Source organism: Crinia signifera, chromosome 8 (genome assembly GCF_055691185.1).
Source record: "Crinia signifera chromosome 8, ASM5569118v1, whole genome shotgun sequence".
In the NCBI taxonomy this organism is placed as follows: domain Eukaryota; kingdom Metazoa; phylum Chordata; class Amphibia; order Anura; family Myobatrachidae; genus Crinia; species Crinia signifera.
Window position 1 is genome coordinate 68,203,712 of NC_139224.1, and position 22,606 is coordinate 68,226,317.

The following is a 22,606-nucleotide window of genomic DNA, read 5'->3' on the forward strand; positions in this document are numbered from 1 at the left end:
TGATGGAACTGAATGATAACCGTTCAAATGGGCTCTAAATCGTGTGTCCCCGGGCATAACACTGCTCACTCTCGAATCCTTACATGTTGTCCTCCTCTGGAATGGACAGCTTATTTTTTTCTGGATATATATTGTGATTTTATAATGTGGTTTTTTTTTTTTTGGGGGGGGGGGGGGGATTTTATGCTCTATTAAACCTGTTATTCACATTGTTACATTTTTTTTATCTCTTTCATGATATATGTACTAAACAGAATGAATACCATAAAGGAGGACTACTTCAGGGACTTCACCTGAACATAAGTAGCGCAGTTAATTCATTTCCCCCCAACATTTTCTGGTGCACTTTTGGGATAAGCCAGGTATCTGCTGTCCCTCTCACTCTGGATAGAAATGCTCCAGTGCAGAGTTGTCACCCTGGGTGTTAATGATGAGCATACTCTGTAAAGAGTGAGAGGGGAAAGAAAAGCCCTCTGACTGTGCTCAGTACGCTGCTGCCCTGCACATACATGTAAATTGCATTGGTGGAAGGTAAGCGGTACATAGCAAGCAGTGAAGCTGTTAAGATTAGTGACCCTCTGCCTGCATGCAGCTTGCATTATGGGTCCACAGTTTTTAGTGCCATAACACCAGGGGCAGCTACAAGGTAAGGGCACACCTGCACCTGTTCAGAGCGCTGGCCGGTTTGGGAGCACAGCTCCAATTGGGATAGCTGCTTTAAGCATCCTCCCACACTCACACACTGCCTGGATGCCTCTGTACAGCCGGGATGGAAACCTCAAGCTGTCGTAGAAGAGCAGCACTGCTTTTTAAAATTGGCGCCACTATACAGCACATGCGGGCGGCCAGGCGTAACTGGGAGCGGAGCTATCTGCCACTGTGCTCTCTGGGCTGTTTATGGCTCCTCTCTCCTTATTGCTATCTGTACCCTGCTATTTGTGTCCCTCTGTTTCTTTTTTGTGTGTGGTGGCTAGCAGGGCTAGTTCCTCAAAGGGCTCACAAAGTGTTGAAAAAGCGTACTTATTATATAGTATTTTATAATCTAATATAAATATACATTATATAAATATTATGGCAAGCACTGAAATTGATTAGCTAATACTATGTTTTGGCGGAAATTGGAGATATATTAATTTCGGACCATGCACCCATTGAACTGTCTTTTCAATTATTATCTACTGGGTCATCGCATTATTCTTGGACGTTTTCATCATATTTATTCCAATCTGACCATTTTCGACAATATCTCAAACATCATTGTCTTAAATATGTTGATAATAACATAGAACATTGGGAGACAACTATATTGTTCTTGGAAGCTTCTGTGTTGTGTGGGCATATAATCTCCTATACTAGTGGTTCCCAAACTTTTTTGAATCACGGCACCCTAGAGCATCAAAATTTTTTCAAGGTACCCCTAGGCCAAATGCTTGTTATGGAGAAATTCAGAAAAAAAAATATTAAATTAAATGCATTGGGTTTTTATGTCACAGTTATCTGGTGACGGACAGGATTTGCTCCTGTTTGTCCACATATATTATGATTGGCAGCCACAAGCACTGGTTTTGCCTGGTACATTGACCATAAATAATATGAATTGATCTTGGGCCACCAACCCAAGGCACCCCTGTAAGTGTCCTGAGGCACCCCAGGGAGCCTAGGCACACAGTTTGGGAACCACTGTCCTATACAGGACACAAGGCTATGAAAGAACAATATACTTTCATAACAAGGCTATGAAAGAACAATATACTTCTCTTGCTCCTGCTATGAACTCTTGTTTTACGGAGTATATTTCTCACTCCACTGAAGAAAAATTTGTAGCTTACACTCAAGCAAAACACGTCTTGATTATACAACGAATCAATATTATAGATGGGGAAGCAAAACTGGACACCTGCTTGCTACCATGACTTTCCTTTACTCACTAAGACGCATGACATTTCTAAAGCTTTTCATACGTTCTATTCTAACCTGTATTTATCCCCTCCTTCTGACCCAATGAGTCTGGAACAACTGATAAATTACTCTGACCTGCCCTCTTTATCATTAGCTCATTTAGAATGTTTAGAAGCTGATATTTCGAATTTGAAAATTATCTTGGCCATTTCTTCCCTTCATACTAATACATATAGGTTGCAATCCTTTTTCGCTGATAATATTTCTCCTGCCCAATTGGGTTTTGTCAGTAGACATCAAAAGCATGCTGCAGTTGTGGCCTCCAATCTTAATCCTACAGCACCACATATGTTGTTGAGCTCACAAAAAATCTGACGTTGTTTCTTGGCCTTTCTTATTTAAGGTTTTATTGGCTTATTCATTTGGACCCACTTTATTAATTTAATTCAGTTCTTTTTAGCTCATCATCTACCTCACTTCTAAATGGTACCAAAAGTCCACCTATAGGATGCCCCCTTTCCCCTTTATTATTTAATCTTTCCTTGTACCCATTGCTTAGATTGATTACCTCTTTGCCAATATTATGGGGTATGACTGACGGTAATGTTGAAATTAAGCTTACAGCATTTGCTGATGATGTCCTTCTGTGTTGTTTCTCCAGAGAAGGCTAGCAGAATCAGCTAGCCTTCTCTGAAGGAACAACACAGTACTATTGGAGACTCTATTGAGCCCATTTTTTATGGTTGGATGGACACATACTTATCCACAATTTAGTTTAGGTTTGTTATCAAACCGATCCAGGGGAGGCTAATTGAGGTACCCCCGAGCTACTCAATATTTAGACCCTACAAAGGGCACACAATACAACTGGATGGTCACGTTATTATTCACCATATACTTATAGGTTGGATATCAAACGTATCAAGGGGAGGCTAATTGAACTACCCAATATATAGGAAAATTATCGTTTTAAAAATGATATACAATTTCAGGATTTGGAAAATAATAGATAAAATAGGAATAAGGAAGGCATTGTTCTATAAAATCGCTCCAATTGAAGTTGATATACTCCCAATAGGAATACAAACTATCATGTTGATAATGAAAGATTGTCTTATCATATTCCCCTGATGAAGTCTCTGTGAGACGAAACACGTTGGGATATTTCTACTTGCCGTTTTTTACTTGATAATCCTGAGAAGAAGAAAAATAAACAAGTGTTGGAAGACTTCTCCCCTTTTACTTCATTTGGATTTGGATTGCATATATTGTATTCGGACATTAACATTTGAATTATAGGCGCCACAACCACTGTTGTGTAATTCAGTCAGTCCTTTGTTATTTATGTGTGCAGCTCACTCCAGGGGGCCAGACCACGGCTCCAAATCTCAATGACCATGTGAAAAAACTGGAGAAAGAGCGCAACGATGAGCAACAAATTGCATAGGCTTTACTTGAAATAATAAAAGCTCACATACATAAAAGTTGAAGATTAACAGCTTGCCAGCACAAAAGCATTAGTGTCCACACGCTGTCAATTCGGCAGGGGGACCGGGAACAGTACTACGATACCGCTGCAGCCTCTGTGGATCAGGACGCGCACACTTGCGTTGCTGTTCAATAGGCCACGCTCAACGCGTTTCGTCATTCACTGTGACTTCATCAGGGGGTGTCATAGTGAATGACGAAACTAAGTGGCGCAGTGAAACTACACAAGTACCTATTCTGTTTATATTATTAAGGTTAGCGCACTCTGAACCCTTTATTTTTCTTTAATTTCTAAGTGCTGGATTCCGTCTAACGGGATTTATTATTGTGTAGTTTAAATGATTGTTTAGATTATACTCTGGAAAGTATACTTCTATCATGAGAACACTATTTATACAGTGATCTAAGAAATTAATTAAAAAAATTATTTCTTTCCTAGGTGTGGTAAATGTCCTGTTGACAACTCCTTTGTGGGTTGTTAACACCAGACTGAAGCTACAAGGTGCTAAATTCAGAAATGATGATATTGTTCCTACCACATATACTGGCATCACTGGTAAGTTCTGGATTATGTGCTGCTAATAATTCACAAATACATGTTCTAAGGTTATTTACAAATGGAAAAGATTTAACATTGCAGCATAATTGTTCTTTTCTGACATTAAACACAAATATGGATCTCTAGACACCCACCCTGATGGCCTATGGAACACGTGTGATATATTTAAACACAAATAAAACATTGTAGCTCTGTCTGGGGATATTCAATCGCCGTTGAGCATCTCCCGTGGGGGAGATGCTCGACGGGCCCTATTCAATGCTGTCTTCCCTGACAGCATTGAACTGGGTTTCCTGTCAGAACGAGCCGACATCTCTAGCTGTCGGGCTCGTTCTGCCGAGAACAGCCGGGAAGTGACGAGCTGCCGGCTGCAGCTCGTCACTTCCCGGCCGCAACTCGCGGCCACGCCCCCTTCTCGTCCCGCTGCAGGCGGGACATTGAATCCCGCCTGCATGTTCTCGGTCGAGCTGACCGAGAACGGGACTGGGTCACGGCAGGCGAGCAAGCTCGTCTGCCGTGACCAGAAGATTGAATACCCCCCTAAAACTCATCAACTGCATTTTGTGCAAAGTGCAAATAAAGGTTATGTTCAGTTGCATCACTAAGGTAACTGAGGGGTTTGTTCTGGTTCACTCGCAAAGGCACAATCACTCTCTAATGGACAAAACAATGTGCAGTGCAGGTGGGGCTGTGATGGATATTGATAAATTTAGAGAAATGCAGTTCTTGCAAGATGCAATGTTTCAGGTGTCAAACAATGGAGGAGTGAAAACACCTGAACATCTTGCCATCATGAACAGGCTAATTTATATTCTTGAACTCCTTCTCTTCTAATGAGACTAGGGATGAAATTTACTAAGAAGGCCGATTACCACCGAACCCGTGTACGACCGGGATCGGCTGAAAATACAAACGGAGATTATAACAAATTTACAATGATTCTGGATTTGTTTTTTTCTGATGGTGAAGTCATTTGTGTTTGGCTGCTGAGATTACCGGCAACCAAATAAGGATGAGGCTGAAGAATGGCATGGAGCAGTCAGATCTGTGCGATGCTCCTCTGTGTAAAAAAAAAAATAGAACAATAAATAAACAATAATAACAGAAATGCCATGGGGTCCCCCTGCCCAGCCATAATCAGCCCTGGGCTCATTGAACCGGTCCTGGCTCAGAAAATTAAAATTGGGTCCAAAATACGGGGGACAAAAAGGAAGCAGAATTTTCTGGCCATTTGTCTGAGAATATGAATGGTAACTCGCAAACTTTTCTTTCAATCATGGTAAGTGGTTGGGTGAAGCCATTTATTGTCAAACAATTGCATTTACTCTTTTTAAATCATAATGACAACAGAAACTATCCAAATGACCCTGATCAAAAGTTTACATACCCTGAAGATTTGGCCTGATAACATGCACACAAGTTGACACAAACGGGTTTGAATGGCTACTAAAGGTAACCATCCTCACCTGTGATCTGTTTGCTTGCAATCAGTGTGTGTGTGTGTGTGTATAAAAGTTCATTGAGTTTCTGTTCTCCTGAAAGCCCTTTGCATCTTTCATCCAGTGCTGCACTGACATGCCTGGATTCTGAGTCATGGGGAAAGCAAAAGAATTGTCAAAGGATCTGCAGAAAATGGTAATTGAACTGTATAAAACAGGAAAGGGATATAAAAAGATATCCAACAATTGAGAATGCCAATCAATAATGTTCAAACTCTAAATAAGAAGTGGAAAATGAGGGATTCTGTCAAAACCAAATCACGGTCAGGTAGACCAACAAAAATTTCAGCCACAACTGCCAGGAAAATTGTTTGGGATGCAAAGAAAAATGCACAATTAACTTCAGCTGAAATACAGGACTCTCTGAAAAAAAGTGGTGTGGTTGTTTCAAGATGCACAATAAGGAGGCCTTTGAAGAAAAATGGGCTGCATGTTCGAGTTGCCAGAATAAAGCCATTACTATGCAAATGCCACAAAGCATCCTGCTTACAATACTCCAAACAGCACAGAGACAAGCCTCAAAACTTCTGGAACAAAGTCATTTGGAGTGATGAGTTCAAAAGTTAACTTTTTGGCCACAACCATGAATGTTACATTTGGAAAGGAGTCAACAACGCCTATAATGAAAGGTACACCATTCCTACTGTGAAACACGGAGGTGGATTGCTGATGTTTTGGGATATGTGAGCTACAAAGGCACTGGATTCTTGGTCAAAATTGATGGCAAGATGAATGCAGCATGTAATCAGAAAATACTGGAGGAAAATTTGTACTCATCAGCCCAGAAGCTGCGAATGGGACCTACTTGGACGTTCCAACATGACAATGATCCAAATCACAAGGCCAAGTTGATGTGTCATTGGCTACAGCAGAATAAAGTGAAGGTTCTGGATTGGCCATCTCAGTCTCCTGACCTCCACATAATTGAGCCACTCTGGGGAGATCTCAAATGTGCAGTTCATGCAAAACAGCCCAAGAATTTACAGGAACTGGAGGCATTTTGCCAAGAAAAAGCAGCTTTACCATCTAAGAGCCTCATCCACAACTACCGCAAAAGAGTTCAAGCTGTTATTGATGTTAAAGGGGGCAATAAACAGTATTCAGAACTGGGATATGTAAACTTTTGATCAGGGTCATTTGGGTAGTTTCTGTTGTCATTATGATTTAAAAACAGTAAACACAGTTGTTTGACAATAAATGGTTTCACCCAACCACTAACCATGAGTGAAAGAAAAGTTTGTGAGTTATCATTCATATTCTCTGACAAATAGCCAGAAATTCACAAATTCTGCTAGGGTATGTAACTTATAAGCACAACTGTATGACTGCAGGTCTCGCACAATAAGACGGTGTCCTCTATTCTCCAAACGTTCAATCGTTCCCTGAAAACTCACCTCTTCAGGCAAGCTTATCAAAATTTGGAATGCCCACGTAACATTCATAAACGTTCCATTGCAACTACTTCCCCATTGTAGAGTCCACTCATAACTGCATATATTTCCCATTCTTCACTTCCCATCCTCCTAACTCCAGTCCAACATGGCTGTGTGACCTTATTATAAAGCCCACCACAACCTTTGCAATCTGGTCGACCTTTATGCAATAGATAACTCCTATCCTTGTTTATCGATGCCTATAGATTGAGGTTTTGCGAATAGGGTCTTACTTTCTCTATGACTGTTATTACCCAGTGTTGTTTTTGCACTCTGGTTTCCTGCCTAGTATTGTTTTTGCACTGTTGTTTCCAAGGGTGTGTATAGCTCACAGACAATGTCTAGTCAGACAGTCAATAGGTAGACACCAAAAGTTAGACATGCATTAGTTAGACATTGACAAATCTAACAACACATGTAAAATGTTGTCATGAAAAATCAATATGTGTACATGGACACTGTATAAGTGTAGTTATGATATATTAGATCTACAATGTCTAGGTGTACTGCCTTACAGTTTGGTAGACCTCTAATGGACAACAATCAAAAAGGTGACATGGTCCAGTGGTCCACAGTCAAAAGGTTGACAGGATCCAATTTTCTTTGTGTATTTCTTGTACTATACTTCTGACTTTGGGGAGCACCTCCAACCCCTTAATCAAAATATAGCAAAAGCTGCTTTAACTTAATTACTGGGATTTGGAGTTATTTTTTTACTTTGTGGAAACAAACCCCCTATACTTTTCAAGAGACACAAAGACCAGTATTTCCAGTGCAAAATCACCCCCCCAAAATACTCTCAGGATCCAATGGTCGACAGTCAAAATGGCGACATTGGAAAGGTCAACATGGAAACGGTCGAAGTCTTCTGTTTTTTTTTTTTGTCTATGTCCACATAAGTCAACATGGACACTGTCTAAGTCTACTGCTTTCCCTCACATGGCTCACTACACTCACCATGCTTCGGGCTTGCTGCGCTCGGCACACTATTATATTCTTCATCAACACTGTAGTGGATGGTATAGCATGAAATACCATCTGTCAGCACATGTCAGCTCAAAATTAAAAAAAGGAAAAGTATGTAGACCTTTTGACTCTGTCAACCTTTTGACCCTGTCAACCTTTGGACCCTGTCAACCTTTGGACCCTGTCCACCTTTTCACTGTCCACATTTGGACCCTGTCCACCTTTTGATTGTCAAACTTTTCACCCTGACAACCTTTTGACCCTGTTGACAATTTGTCTGTCGACCATTAGTGGTCGACCATATCACCTTAGAACTAGACATTGTAGATCTAATATGCCATAACCACACTTATACAGTAGATACAAATGAAGAATCTGATAGGGCGCTCCCACTTGAGATATGGATGATTTCAATATCTGTCAGTCCTGTCGAGATGTGATACCTCAAAAATAGAAAAACAAACAAATCGCCATCTTCATAGTGTAAATATTAAAATAAACATGAAATAAAATTTCTCTGGTCAAAGAATATTCTCCGCTGCTGTTTTGTGGATTTGTGGATTTCATTATTATAGATACCAACATTCACCTAGTCTGTGTGAACAAATAAATGCATACAGTCCTCATACACCCGCAGTAGCCTGAATATGCCACGTGCCGTGAGTTTGCACCACTGAACAGTGTTGCATAGCAACTGTTCAGTGCCCGATTTAATTAAAAGGCTGATTAGGCTGCAGCCTAGGGCACCAGGACTGGGTGGGGTGTGATACCTTGGTGACCAGGAGACAGTTGAGGAATAAAATGAAGGCCTAATTGCTAACAAGCATGGAATCGGTCATGCGTCCCGATGTACTGCGGTGGGGGGGTGGGGGGGTAGAGTTCTTAAGGTGACTGCTAGATTGCTTGCCAATGTAACTTACTGATGAATCTACTTTATGTACATTCTGCTACAGTGCAAGCTGAGAATCCTAAAGCCAAATTATCCTTCACATCCTACATATCAGTTGTATAACATGTGTTACATGCATATGAATGGTGAGTCCCTGAGCACCCATAACATACTCTCCAACATGATCCTCTCCATTAGGTAGAAAATGCTCTGTTCTGGACTTCCTCTTAATGTATGATTGCCATCACCTGTGTTGAACTAGTTCATTTATAAGAAAGGTGTGTCAACACAGGTGATGGCAAGTAACAGGGAAGTCCAGGAATAGAGCATTTTATACCTAATGGAATGGGTCATGTTGGAGGGTACACATGTTTAGCAGCATTACAGGGGGGGGGGGGGGGGGGGGCGGAACATGATGGCAGAAAAAAACAGTGGTCTCTGCATTGTAACATTTCATATGCAGATTCAGACTTATCTGCGCACAAATCAAATATACAAGTGTTGCATATCAAATTAGTCAATGCAGTCTAATGAAGTCGTTTTGTAACATCACATTGTGACTAGGACTTATATATTTGAGTGTCAAAGCCATATTGCGCGGAACCTCTCGCACCAAGTGCCGTTTGGCACCACTATGGCAATTGTGCATGACCACATCTGTATACAGACTTTCTAATCATTGATTATTTATTATGACCATTTGGATTTGTTATTGTTTTGTAGATGCATTTCAAAAGATCTTGCGGCATGAGGGAGTGATGGCCCTCTGGAATGGTACCTTTCCTTCACTGCTTTTGGTTTTCAACCCAGCAATTCAGTTTATGTTCTACGAAGGACTAAAGCGTCAACTCTTAAAAAGGAAAACAGAAGTAAGGGAAAACTGAATCAAACAGTATGTCTTGGTTGAAACTTGTTTTTGTTATGTTACTACAGTTACTACTGAAGATACTACTTAATACTAGTAAAGGAATGCTTTGTAGTGTTTCAGGCTGTACAGATGTTTGTAGAGTTATCGTAGTTAAGGCTAAGTCCATGTCACTGAAAGTAAGATGTTATTTGAAACCAATCAAAAAATGTCACTATCATACCACCAAAGATTAATCATATTCAAATTATTATGACTGTTCTGTACTGTACATGCACATTACATTAATTAATTTTTAAACAGTCATCATCTCACAGTAAAAGGAGTCAAACTGGGTTAGAGGTCTGCCCCTATTGTGTCCAGTTGGTCTTCGGCATCCATATAAGTGAGAGAAGAAAAATCACACAAGGAAAGAAGAGGGCTCTGCTCATCAGTCCTTATGGTCTAAAAGGGAGTGACAGACAAACAGGGGAGCCACACGTAGTGTTCACTCTAGCTTTGTTTTTCAGGGCGCTGTGCTCTGCTTTTATACTTTTAAAGCCAACCTGCCCTTTAAATGCCTTTTAACTGTGCGACCTTCCACCAGTGCATGGGGATGCGGCTGGAATAGCTTAAAAACTACTCTATGGTGCACTATACAGTATGAGGAAATGTGTGTGTGTGTATACGTGTGTGTGTGTGTATGTATGTATGTATATGTATATATATATATATATATATATATATATATATAATATCTCCTCAATCCTCAAAAGTAAATTGTATTAAAAATAACGTTTAATGGAATTAAATAAAAAAATAACAAATGACATAAAATAATAAGATATTGGTTAGAAGCAAAATATTAAACTAAAGCAAGTGTATAAAGATAGTAAATTGATGTGTATTTGCCTTTTAATACTGTCAAATAATTACAAATTGCAATTGTAGTAGTATCCTCTTAAATCTATTTATATGGTTTTAAAATGAAGACCGGAATGATGTTCTCTTAATTGAAAGATTAGCAAAATTATATCAATAAGAGAGATTGTTAGCTTACGAGCAGGACCCTCCTACCTCTATGTCAGTTTGGTTTCTTATATCACTTATTTCTAATTGTAAAGCGCAACGGAATCTGCTGCACTATATAAGAAACTGTAAATAAATAAAATAAATAATTGTGACATTGAATATGCTGAAAGTCTACCTGTTCTCAGTCAAACCATTAGAAATCTAGTTACATATACCACACTATGGGCCTTATTCTAGTTCACACTTAAAGGAAAATTCCTTCTCAAATGGACAAAACCATGTGCACTGCAGGTGGGGCATTTGAGATGGAATTTGCCTCTAAGAGTGAACTAGAATAAGGCCCTATGTGACTCGATATGTAGTCCTAAAACGATTTATAGTTAATAACATAGAAAATTAAATGTCAGAGAGATAAAGTGGAGAGAGTAAGTACCAGCCAATAAACTCTTAACAGTCTGTGTTTTATTAATGACCGTTCTCAGCTGGTTGGTTGATTCTTGAAATACAGCCCAAAGTCACAGATTAAGTTGTATTCTAGGTGGTTCAGATTCAATCAGACAAAAATGTAATATGGGAAAAGCATACTTGCCTAATTATTATTATTATTATTTTTTTTTAAAGCATTTCATTGGAATTGTGACAGTAACCTCTATAAGCATGGACGTGTAATGCTACATATCCTAAAAATTGAATTCCGTCCCAAAGCAGTTATGACTTGATGAAAAGACACAAACATTTAGGGGCTTACTTATGTATTGTGTTTTACAAGTGGTTCCATATAAGGGGCCACGAGAAACCTCTAAAGAAAATGCATTTAGCCATAGCGATCATTTTGCCTTATAACCAATACAAACAAATGGCACTGATGATCCCATTGAATGTATATATCTCAGATTTCCTTTTCCCAACAAGAATATAACAGCTACATAATTGGGCATAAAATGCAATAAGGGAGATTGATAATCTATTAAGGGAGTCATGGAGATTACCTGAAAATAAGAAGAATTGGCAAGTACAGATGGACCCATGCTCATCGAGCCTGCTCCCGGCGTGCCAGCAAATGTGGTGTGTGTGGGTCTGAGACGTTTGCATGTCCACGTGCGCTGGTGCACCAGCCGCCAGATCGGAGTGCCTGGCGCGCCAGCGGCAACAATGAGGCTGGCTCCATCGCATTATACATAACACATGAGCTCCATGTGACTTTAGCACCAGGCATTTTTTTTGCAACTTTTTTCTGTTAAATAGCGTCTTATCTGCGAAACAAGCAGCTTCTGCTGATTAAATGTTGCATGTCTATATTTAGTCTGTGACTGCCGCTGTATCTGCTTAAGAAACGGAATGTTTACTGTTTTCCTGGAAAACTGTGTAACATAGCATTTCTCTTTCGTCCAGTCCGGTGACACAGCTAACCTTAGGATGTAGGAGGGTCCGCAGGAGCCAAGGCAACTATTGCTGAACGCTTTCCACTGGATGCAGGCTCCTCCCCTTCTGCATCCCATCATGCTTCAGTTGGTTTTAGGTGCCCAAAGGAGTGGGTGCTTTGCTGATCGGCTGCTGCTGCAGCCGGCTTTTTACTGGATTTTTTTTTTTTTTTTACTAGTGTAGCTAGGTTTTTATTATTTTATTAGCTATAATGACTAGTGCAGGTTTTTTTTACACCAGTGTGCTGCTTCTAATAGAAGCAAGGCACACTGAGAGTGCAGCAGAGGCTGACAGAAGCACGTCCTGTCAGCACTCTGTGTGCAGGGGTGTCAGTTTGCCTGGGCCCTGGGAGCGTCCGGAACTGGCTGAGGTGAGGAGACACTACTGTGGGAGCGGCTAAAGGGGGAAAGGGCACCAATACTGGCTCCCCCCCCTGCTGAAGAAGGGACTTGGTCCCTTCCTACTTGTGTGCAGGAGCCATTTTTTCTCAACAGTGCGGAGCTGAAGTTTGGCTGAGCCTGTTTGCAGCACACAGAGTGAAGTCTACTGGAAGCGCTACCCCCGCTGACGCTGAGAAGTCGATTACAGCAAGCAGACAGATAAGTACAACTGGATATACTGCCTTGTACTTTGCCTGACATTGTGCACCGTGGGTTAATCATGACTGACACGGGTGATGATGCTGCTGCTGTGGGGGGGTGGGGCAGGACATGTTAAACTGCAGAGTTTGCAGGGTTAATATTACATGTGAACAGATGGACCAAGGGGACCTTTGCCCTGCTTGTAAATCTGTGCCTGGTAATGCGCATGCCCAGGGGTCTGAGCAACCCAAACCAGCGTGGGCTGCAGCGTTGGGGAGGTCTATGAATGCCCTGGTTGAGGCCCTTAATAGGCAGAGGGACAGCTTTATCAAGTCTCCTGGGCCTAGTTCTTCCACCCAAAATTCTATGGGGTCCTTTGCTCCTGCGCAAGGGGACCCCATGTTGTTGCAAGTAATACAGGACACTGCACAGGGGGTACATAAAATGAATGCTCTTATGGAGAAGTTTGCAAAAACCCCTGATAGTCCTTCCTCTAGACGGCCTTCAGTTACACCTCCTCTGTTATCGGCTGATTCAGATGATGATGGTCTGTGTGTGTGCAGATGATTTTTCTGGTGACCATAGGGATGAGGCTGATGCGTCTGGCTTAGGTATTCAGGATCTTATCCTGGCTGTAAGACAGGCTTTAGACCTGTCAGAGGAAGATAAGATTCAGGCTCATTGTATCTTCAAGAGAATGCGCAGAGACTCTGTGACTTTTCCCTCAGACCCTGGTATGGTCTCGTTGTTAGGGGAGGCTTGGAAAGTCCCTGATAAAAAGGTGTCTATGTCCAAGAGATATGCAAATATGTATCCCATGCTTGAAGAACATGTAAAATTGTGGGAGAAAGCCCCATTGGTAGATGCCCCGGTGGCTAGATTATCGAAGGCTACAGCATTGCCAGTTCAGGGTGGTGCAGCCTTTAAGGATCCAGTAAATACAATAGTGGAAGGATGCCTAAAAGCAGTTTTGGAGGTAATGGGATATACACTCCACCCCATTTTTGCCTCAGCTTGGGTAGCGAAAGCTATGATTAAGTGGGCTGATGCTTTGGGTGATCAGCTGCGGCCTGATTCTGAGACCTTTATCCTAGCAGAAAAACTCAGATGTGCAGCAAAGTACATCACTGAGGCTGGGGATGAAGGCGCTAAAATGGCGTCCAAGGTGTCAGCCACTTCTGTGTCGGCTAGGCGAGCCCTCTGGCTGAAGGCCTGGGAGGCTGACAGCGAATCAAAGAAGGCCCTGGAAACCCTAGAGTTCAAAGGGGAATTACTTTTTGGCTCTGAGCTAGAATCCATTGTTAAACAAGCCACGGGGGGGGGGGGGGAGTACTTTCTTGCCTGCCACTGCTAAGACTTCAGGCTCAAAGTTTGGGGCTTTTAAGCCTACTTTTCGCTCCTTTCGTGGCAGTGCGTCCAGTAAAGGACAGGCGGGAAGTGGTAGATTCCCAGCCAGTAAAGGTAAGGCTGCCAAATCCAGATTTGGGGCCTTCAGTAAGAAGCAAGTGTCAAAAGGAGAGGATAAGTCCTCCGCATGACTGGGTACAGGCTCCCCTTTCTGGTGTCAGAGTGGGGGGTCGCCTCCTGCTGTATCGGGACAAGTGGAACATTCCGACTTCAGACCCTTGGGTCCTGTCCATTGTCACCAAAGGTTATCAGATAAATCTCAGGGGGAATCATCCAAGGAGATTTCTGCCAACTCCTTTACCAAGGGAAGCCACTTCACGCACGGCCCTTTTGAGAGTGGCCTTGGCTTTCAGGGGAAAAAGGGGTTGTGGTCCCGGTCCCTCAGGAGGGACACAAGAAGCGTTTTTATTCGATACTCTTCTTGGTGCCCAAACCAGACGGGCCAGTGAGACCCATACTAAATTTGAAATCTTTAAATCAACACCTCTGGGTGGATCACTTCCGAATGGAGTCCCTCAGTGCTTGGCAGCATAGAGCCAGGGGAATTTTTAGCATCCGTAGACATCCAGGATGCATATCTATGCTTACCCATATGCAAGGAACAACAGTCCTTACTTCGCTTTGCGATAGGGAAGACTCCTTTACAGTTCCAGGCCCTACCCTTTGGTCTGGTGACATCACCAAGGGTATTCACAAAGGTGATGACAGTCATGGCTGCGTCACTGAGTCTAAGGGGGATTGTGATCATCCCATACTTAGACGATCTGCTATTCAAAGCAGAGTCAGAAAACAAGTTGCTGGAACATCTGTCAATAGCGACTCAGTTTTTGCAGGACATGGGATGGTGCTAAATCTGACCAAATCCTATTATAGTTCCCTCCCAGAAATTGCTATTTCTGGGGGTAATCTTGGACACCCATTTACACCAGGTTTTCCTACCGGAGTCTAAAGCAAAGGACATCAGTCAGTTAGTTCTACTTCTACTTTTACTGCAGGCTCCAAGGCCTACAGTCTGGCAAGGGGTGAAACTCCTTGGCAAGATGGTGGTGACCTTCGAGATGCTTCAGTTTGCCAGGTTTCATTCCAGAACGTTTCAATGGAACATTCTGTCCTGTTGGTCAGGGAATGCAAAGACCATGAAACAGGAAAGATTACTTCTCTCAGGAGACAAAGGAGTCCTTACTGTGGTGGATGGACATAGAGACGTTGCAGCTAGGGCGGTCACTTCGCTCTTGGGACTGGGTGGTGATAAGGACCGACGCCAGTCTCAGGGGTTGGGGGGCAGTTGCCCTTCACCATCAGTTGCAGGGTGTGTGGTCCATACAGGAATCCAGACTTCGAGCAGTCTGGAAGACTCTCCCAACAGGTCGAGGATTGTTTGAAGGGCCTTCCGATCAGAGTGCAGTCGGACAACGCCACGCGGTGTCTTACCTGAATCATCAGGGTGGGACTCGCAGCAGGAAGTCTCGAGGATATTCACCTGGGCAAAAATAAACATTCCGATTTATTCCGATGGGGATCCGGAATGTAGAGGCGGATTTCCTCAGCAGGGAGGACCTGCTGGAAGGGGAATGGTCTTTGCATCCGGAGGTATTCCAGGAGATTGTGAGTCACTGGGGGCTCCCAGAAGTGGATCTAATGGCATCCAGGAAAAACTGTCAAGTTCAGAAATTTTGTTCCAGGACCAGGGACCCAACCGCTTGGGCCATGGATGCCATGACGTTTCAGTGGCAGTTTCACCTGGTCTATATTTCCCTCCGTTCCCAATGATTCCAAGGCTATTGAGAAGAGTGAAATCTCACCAAGTGCAAGCCATTCTGATTGCACCAGACTTTCCCAAGAGGTCGTGGTTTTCGGACATTCTGAGGTTATCAGTGGAATCTTGGGCCCTTCCTCTTCGTCAGGACCTTCTAAGACCAGGGCCATTTCTGCACCTGGACCTAGCTCAGCTCGGTTTGACGGCCTTGCTTATGAGACCACCTTATTAAAAATGAAAGGTCTCTCTGATGTGGTTATCCAGACTATGCTTAGGGCTCGTAAGCCAGTCTCAGTTGCTAATTATCACTGAGTCTGGAAGATTTACATCAGGTGTGTGAGCGTCAGAAAGTACACACCTCCAGGTTCAAGGTGTCTAGATTATTGGAGTTCCTGCAGGATGGTTTTTCATCGGTACTGGGTTTACAGTCTCTGAAAAAACAGCTTTCTGCTCTGTCCATTTTCTTCCAGAAAAGGATAGCCTTTATACCTGAAGTTCAAACCTTCTTACAGGGTGTTACCAAGTTAAAACCACCATATAGGCAGCCGGTGGCGACATGGGATTTATCTTTGGTTCTGTCAGTATTACAGAATCCTCCATTTGAACCATTAAGTTCGGCTGACCTTAAATATGTTTCGTGAAACTGACCTTTTTGTTAGTCATTGCTTCGGTTAGACGTGTTTCGGAGTTAGGAGCTTTGTCCTGTAAATCTCCACATTTAATTTTTCTTTTTTTATAAATGCTTTTATTAAGTATAAATATACAGTACAAAATTTCAGTTAAAATTTACATCGTATGGCATTTCGCACCTCTTCCTTTAACATATTCGAAAGAAAAATTTCGCAATATGTCAATACCTTTTATTTTTCCCATATCAGCCCTCCCTCCCTGTTCTATTCTGCCTTTTGCTCCCACTACCTTGTTAGTTACCTCTTATTATCATATCTTAATCAGAAGGGGTATTCTCCATTCACTAGTGTCTCCATGTCATACCATGTTGTCGATGAGACTACTTTCCTCAGTGTGTTCTTAACCTGGGGGGACAGAGTTTTGACATGTGGCAGCCATATGCTAAAGAATTTTTTGACGTTTTTATCTTTATTTTTGTTCAGTTCGATCCAATCCATCTGAAACAGGTGTGTTATTCTTGGAATTAATATTGTTATTGTTAAAGTATTTGATTCAATCCATTGTGACAGTATTGTCTTACGAGTTGCTGCCGCTATTTTAGCTATAAAAGTGCGTTGACCCTGTGAATAATTATTCTGTGAAGAGTCTGTGTATATGTCCCATAGGGCCCATTCTGGTGTAAAACTCATGTTTATGTTATACTCTTTTTGTATGTGTTGGCTCACTCTGTTCCAGTAGCCCAGAATTTCGGGGCAGCTCCACATGCAGTGAAATAAGTCTGCTCCAGGCACTGTACATTTAAAACATTTTGAATCTGTGGATGTACCCATCAAAAGCCTTTTTTTTGGTGTATAATATGCCCTATGGAGCAGCTTGTATTGCATTTCCATGTACGTTGCCCCTACCAAGTATCTGTTTATACGGGTAAATGCTGTTAGAATGGATTGAAGAGTTACCTCTGGCAAGTCTTCCTTCCATCTCACCATCCCCGTTTGCATATTCTCTATCTGGATTAACCTTTTGATCCTTGTATACAACAAAGCTGTGGAACATTTCTTCTTTTTAGCTTGTCCTGTCATTATTTCTAGCTCTTCTGTTACGTCCTTTTCTGTTAAATCTGACAGTTTTTCTTTAACATAACTTCTTGTTTGTAGATAACTAAATCTGGAGATTTCTATTTCTTTATATTTCTCTGTTATCCTTTCGTAAGAGAGTATACACAGACTATTTTCCTCTAAAACATCTGTTATGGCTCTAATACCTCCCTCTATCCATTTCAGCGATGTATTCCTGTTCTGACTCAATGGGGTTTGGTTCAGTATATTATAATGTGGTGATAGGAATATTGATCTATATGGTGATAGGCCCTGTCTGGAACGTGCCGCTCTCCATGCTGCGCAAGTAGCTATTAATAATGGGTTGGCTAGCACTTCAGATGGAAATTTTGAAGGTCTCGTGTGTAGCAAGCTACTTAGCGGTATGTCTGGGCATAGTGCTTGTTCTATCGAGACATTTGCGTAGTTGTTTGTGTTATTTATCCAATCTATGGCATATCTGTAGTTGGCCGCCAAAACATAACTTCTTATACAAGGCAAATTTATTCCTCCCAGATTAGGGCTCTGATTTAGCTTAAACATAGATATTCGGGGTTTTTTCCCTGCCCAGATGAAGTTACTTATTGCCGTGTTTATTACCCTTAAATCTGTTTCTTTCAACATATATGGCAGCATTTGTATATAATATAATAAGCGTGGAAATGCCACCATTTTTATCAGGTGACATCTTCCAATATATGATAATGGAAGACATCTCCATGATTTAAGGTCTTTCAGTATTCGTGTAATTATTGGGAGAATATTATTGTTATATATGTCCGTCGTATTTTTCGATATTTTGATTCCTAAATATGTCAGGGTTGATGTTGCCCATGTAAAGGGGAAGGATTCGTGCCATTTATATTTTGCCTTGGTATGTAGTGCCAATGCTTTTGTCTTTGTTTTGTTTACTTTGAATCCAGATATTTGTTCAAAGTCAGCTAGTGTTTGCATCAGGCCGGGGATTGCTTCTTGAGGGTTTTTAAAATAAAGCAAAAGGTCGTCTGCATATGCTGATACCTTCAATATTTCTTTGTCAAACTGTATGCCCTGCCAGCTTTTGTCTAGGTAAAAGTGTCTTATTAATGGGTCTATTGCTATATTAAATAATAGCGGCGATAAGGGACAGCCTTGCCTGGTGCCTCGGAAGAGTGTAAACTCCGGTGTGTTCATGCCATTTACCGTTATGAACGCTGTGGGTGATGCGTATAACTTACGGAAAAAGGTAATAAATCCTACCCCCAGGTTTTGAGTGTGTAACATTCTGAGGAGGTGTGGCCACGCCACTCTGTCAAAGGCCTTATCTGCATCGCAACTGACCATTGCTATACTCCCCTCAGGATTGCTTTCTGCTTGTACCATAACAGACAAGGCCTGACGTATATTGTGTACTGACGACCTTCCTTTTAAAAACCTCGACTGAGACTCATGAAGGAGTTTGGGCAGTACTATTTGTAGCCGGTTTGCCATTATAGATGTTAAGATTTTTAAATCCTGATTCAATAGGGAAATGGGTCGGTATGATGCTATTTGTGTAGTGTCTCTGCCGACTTTGGGTATTATGATAATTCTTGCCTTGTTGAAATCTTTATATGCTGGCACTCCCGCTAATATATAATTAAATAGTGACTGCAGATGGGGTGTCAGGTGAGGTGTCAAAATCTTGTAATATTCTGCGCTAAGCCCGTCTGGTCCAGGTGCCTTACCTCTAGGTAATTTCCCAATTCCCTCCCTGATTTCCTGTTCTGAGATGGGTTTTGCCAGATCTATGTTTTCTGAATTTGTTAGTTTTGGGACCCTCGCTTCGTTAATAAATTCCATCCCTCTTGCTGGGTTATCTACTGGTGCTTTATATAATTGGGAATAGTAGTCCAAAAAGGCCTTAGAGATGTCAGGGGTGGTATTTATCTCACATTTAATTTTTCATGAGGATAGGGCTGTGCTTCGAACAGTACCTAATTTTTTATCAAAAGTGGTTTCTTTTTTTCATTTAAACCAGGAGATTGTGCTCCCGGTGTTTTCCCCTCCAGAAGGGGCAAGAAACAGGGACAAATTAAGAAAGTTGGACGTACAGTAGTTCGCACCTTGCGAATTTACGTGGAAAGGGTAAAAGACATCCGCAAATCAGATGTGTTGTTGGTTCTGTATGATGTGCACAAGTGAGGTTGGCCTGCTTCTAAGCAGACTATTGCCAGGTGGCTTAGGTCAGTAATTGCCTTTGGTTACACCAAGGTAGGTAGACCTGTTCCTTCTCGGATTAATGCACATACCACCAGGTTAGTAGCTTCCTCTTGGGCTGTGCGCCATGGGGCTACAGCGGAGCAGTTGTGCAGGGCTGCCACTTGGTCCTCTGTTCACACCTTTACCAAATTTTACAGGTTCCATGAGCTCGCGTCAGAAGACGCTTCATTCGGATGGGCAGTGATGAGAACTGGCAGTCTGAGCGTACCCTCCCAAAGGACCGGCTCGTGAACATCCCAAGGTTAGCTGTGTCACCGGACTGGACGAAAGAGAAAAGGGGATTTTTGTAAAAACTTACCGTTCAAACCCCTTTCTCTGAGTCCAGTCCGATGACACAGCTAACCTTGGGATGTAGGAGGGTCCGCAGGAGCCAAGGAACCTATTGCTGAAAGCTTTCCACTGGACGCAGGCTCCTCCCCTTCTGCATCCCATCATGCTTATATGCACAATCATATAACCATAAGATGTCGGGCATTGTACTGAGTTGTGTATCCTAGTGTGCTTTTTAAGTTGAACTGAAGCATGATGGGATGCAGAAGGGGAGGAGCCTGCGTCCAGTGGAAAGCTTTCAGCAATACGTGCCTTGACTCCTGCGGTCCCTCTACATCCCAAGGTTAGCTGTGTCACCGGACTGGACTCAGAGAAAGGGGTTTGAACGGTAAGTTCTTACAAAAATCCCCTTTTCCTATGCAGATACAGTGGCAGTCACACACTAAAGACATGCAACATTTTTATCAGCAAATAAGATGCCGCAAACCATTTGCCAGATGCTACAGAGTCACACCATAGAATTGCATTAAACTACCCTTCTAGTCATGCCGAAGGAGGCTCGATGGATACATCTGCATACCTGAGATTTCTAGTAGTATGTATAAATTCCTAATAAAACTGCTATGGCATACAGTAACTAAAATAATAAAATATATGTCCTCACAATTGAATTTCAAGATGTAGCAGAGAAGATTGGGATTGTATTATATTAATAGTATCCAGTTTGATGAAGGGTGAAGCCTACCAGTTGAATCCCTTAATAAGCTAAGCAGCTTCATGTTGAGACTGAATTATTCAGAGTATGGTTATTCACTGCACTGGCCAATATAAGGCGCATCGTCTATATGACTAAGCGCTTTTAAACCTCAGGATCCGAGCTGATCAGTTTGGTGTGATAACCAATATGGTCAGAGATACAGATGTGTGCATAGTGAGTGAGCAAAGCACTGTCCAGAGAATATTATGGGCATACAGTAGGGATGCAAATCCCAGGTTTTTTTTAAATTGGCAGTTGGTTATGGTTGGAGAATACAAAGGTGCCAATGGTTAAAATGTTTTGCCTTTTTAATGTATATGAAGGAATGTTGTTACTGCTTGATACATTGATCTTTCAGTTTCCAGAAAACATTGCAGCATGTGGGGCCTGGTTGTTTGCCTGTGTTGTGTGATATGCTGGTGTAATTTATCTAATTTTATTTTATTTTTCTATTTTTGGTAAATACTAATTCTGATTATTTTCTTCTACCAGCTCTCTTCTGTGGAGGTCTTTGTAATCGGTGCTATTGCCAAAGCTATTGCCACAACTGTCACTTATCCTTTACAGACTGTTCAATCTGTACTACGGGTATGTTCATTAAAAAAATAAAACTGTATTGGGGGCTTTAACTGGATTACTATCATAGGAACTAAACTTTTATATTTACATTAAAGCCTCAACCCTATTTTATTTTGTTTTTATTTTAGTGATCAGCAATTTAATTGGTCAATGGTATATTACCACTGAATTTCTACATGCATAACACTTCAAAAGACTAGTATTTTCTAAATTAGCACTGCATGTGGGACCTCAAAATGATCTAATTAAAACCTATACAGTAAATAATCTTAATATTTGCTAATTTTAATACTATACTGTATAACTTGGTTTAACAAAACTATGTATTGGTCTTTATTAAATTTAAATGTTTTTAAAATATAAAAGGCAATATAAATTTTCCAATTGACACCACATATTTCCTATGTTAGGGACATTACCTCCTCTTATGGTGACTTGAAACAATGTATCTGCAATGTTTTTGAACTGAATAGCTCATCACATCTACAGTATAGGGGTGTTTGTAATTCATTCGCATGGAGGACTGATGTTGCGCATCTTTTGATTCGCCGGCGTGCGGGGGGGGGGGGGCAGAGCAGGGCGGGGGGCGCCGGGCTGCCCCATTACAATATGGAAACACCCAGCGTTACATGGGCGTTCCCATGAGAACGCTGGGTGCTGTCATGGTAATGAGGCGGTGACACGGGTGCAGGGGGCAGGTAGCTGACATCACCGGATGTCAGCTGCCCACCCATATCCAACCCAGTGTGCACGCATATAGAAGTGACTTAAAAGTCACTTTTATATGCGTGTACCTTCCACAACTTTCGATGGTTAGCCACCATCAAAAGATGTGGGAGGTTACCCACGGCATACGAATGGATGTATATGTTAAACATCCATTTGCACCCTGTGCGGGCGAACCCACGCTGTGGAGGGGAGGGGCGGGTGGGTGTACATTCGCCCGGTGGGGTTTGGTGGATTTACAAGGCTGCTAATTTGCAGCCTTGCGAATCAACCAGAATAACCCCCCCTATGTCTCAATTACAGTAGTATTCAAGAGTTAACGTGAGAGGAAAAAGGGTGGAACTGAGTTCCACCACCTCTAATGGTAGGGGGAACTGAGTTCCACCTCCACCACAGCCCTGAACAGTAATTCCAACAGAAAAGCCTGTCCCAGCGGCTTCTTCTTCTGGCACAGTGTATGTGATGTCATGCCGTCACCGCTGCTGAAGTGAAGAAGAGCCAGAAAGAGGAGCAGGTTCTGTGCTTGTTGGCGGG

General features: G+C 42.0%; 1 protein-coding gene across 1 annotated transcript in view; it reads left to right on the forward strand.

Moving 5' to 3' along the window:
- The window catches only part of SLC25A17 (solute carrier family 25 member 17), a 92,812-nt gene that overhangs the window by 59,944 nt on the left and 10,262 nt on the right, over positions 1–22,606 (forward strand). Inside the window, exons 5-7 of the mRNA XM_083156642.1 lie at positions 3,827–3,943; positions 9,457–9,602; positions 21,260–21,355. Coding sequence (XP_083012768.1) covers positions 3,827–3,943; positions 9,457–9,602; positions 21,260–21,355 — 359 coding nt within the window. The remainder of the gene's footprint in view (positions 1–3,826; positions 3,944–9,456; positions 9,603–21,259; positions 21,356–22,606) is intronic.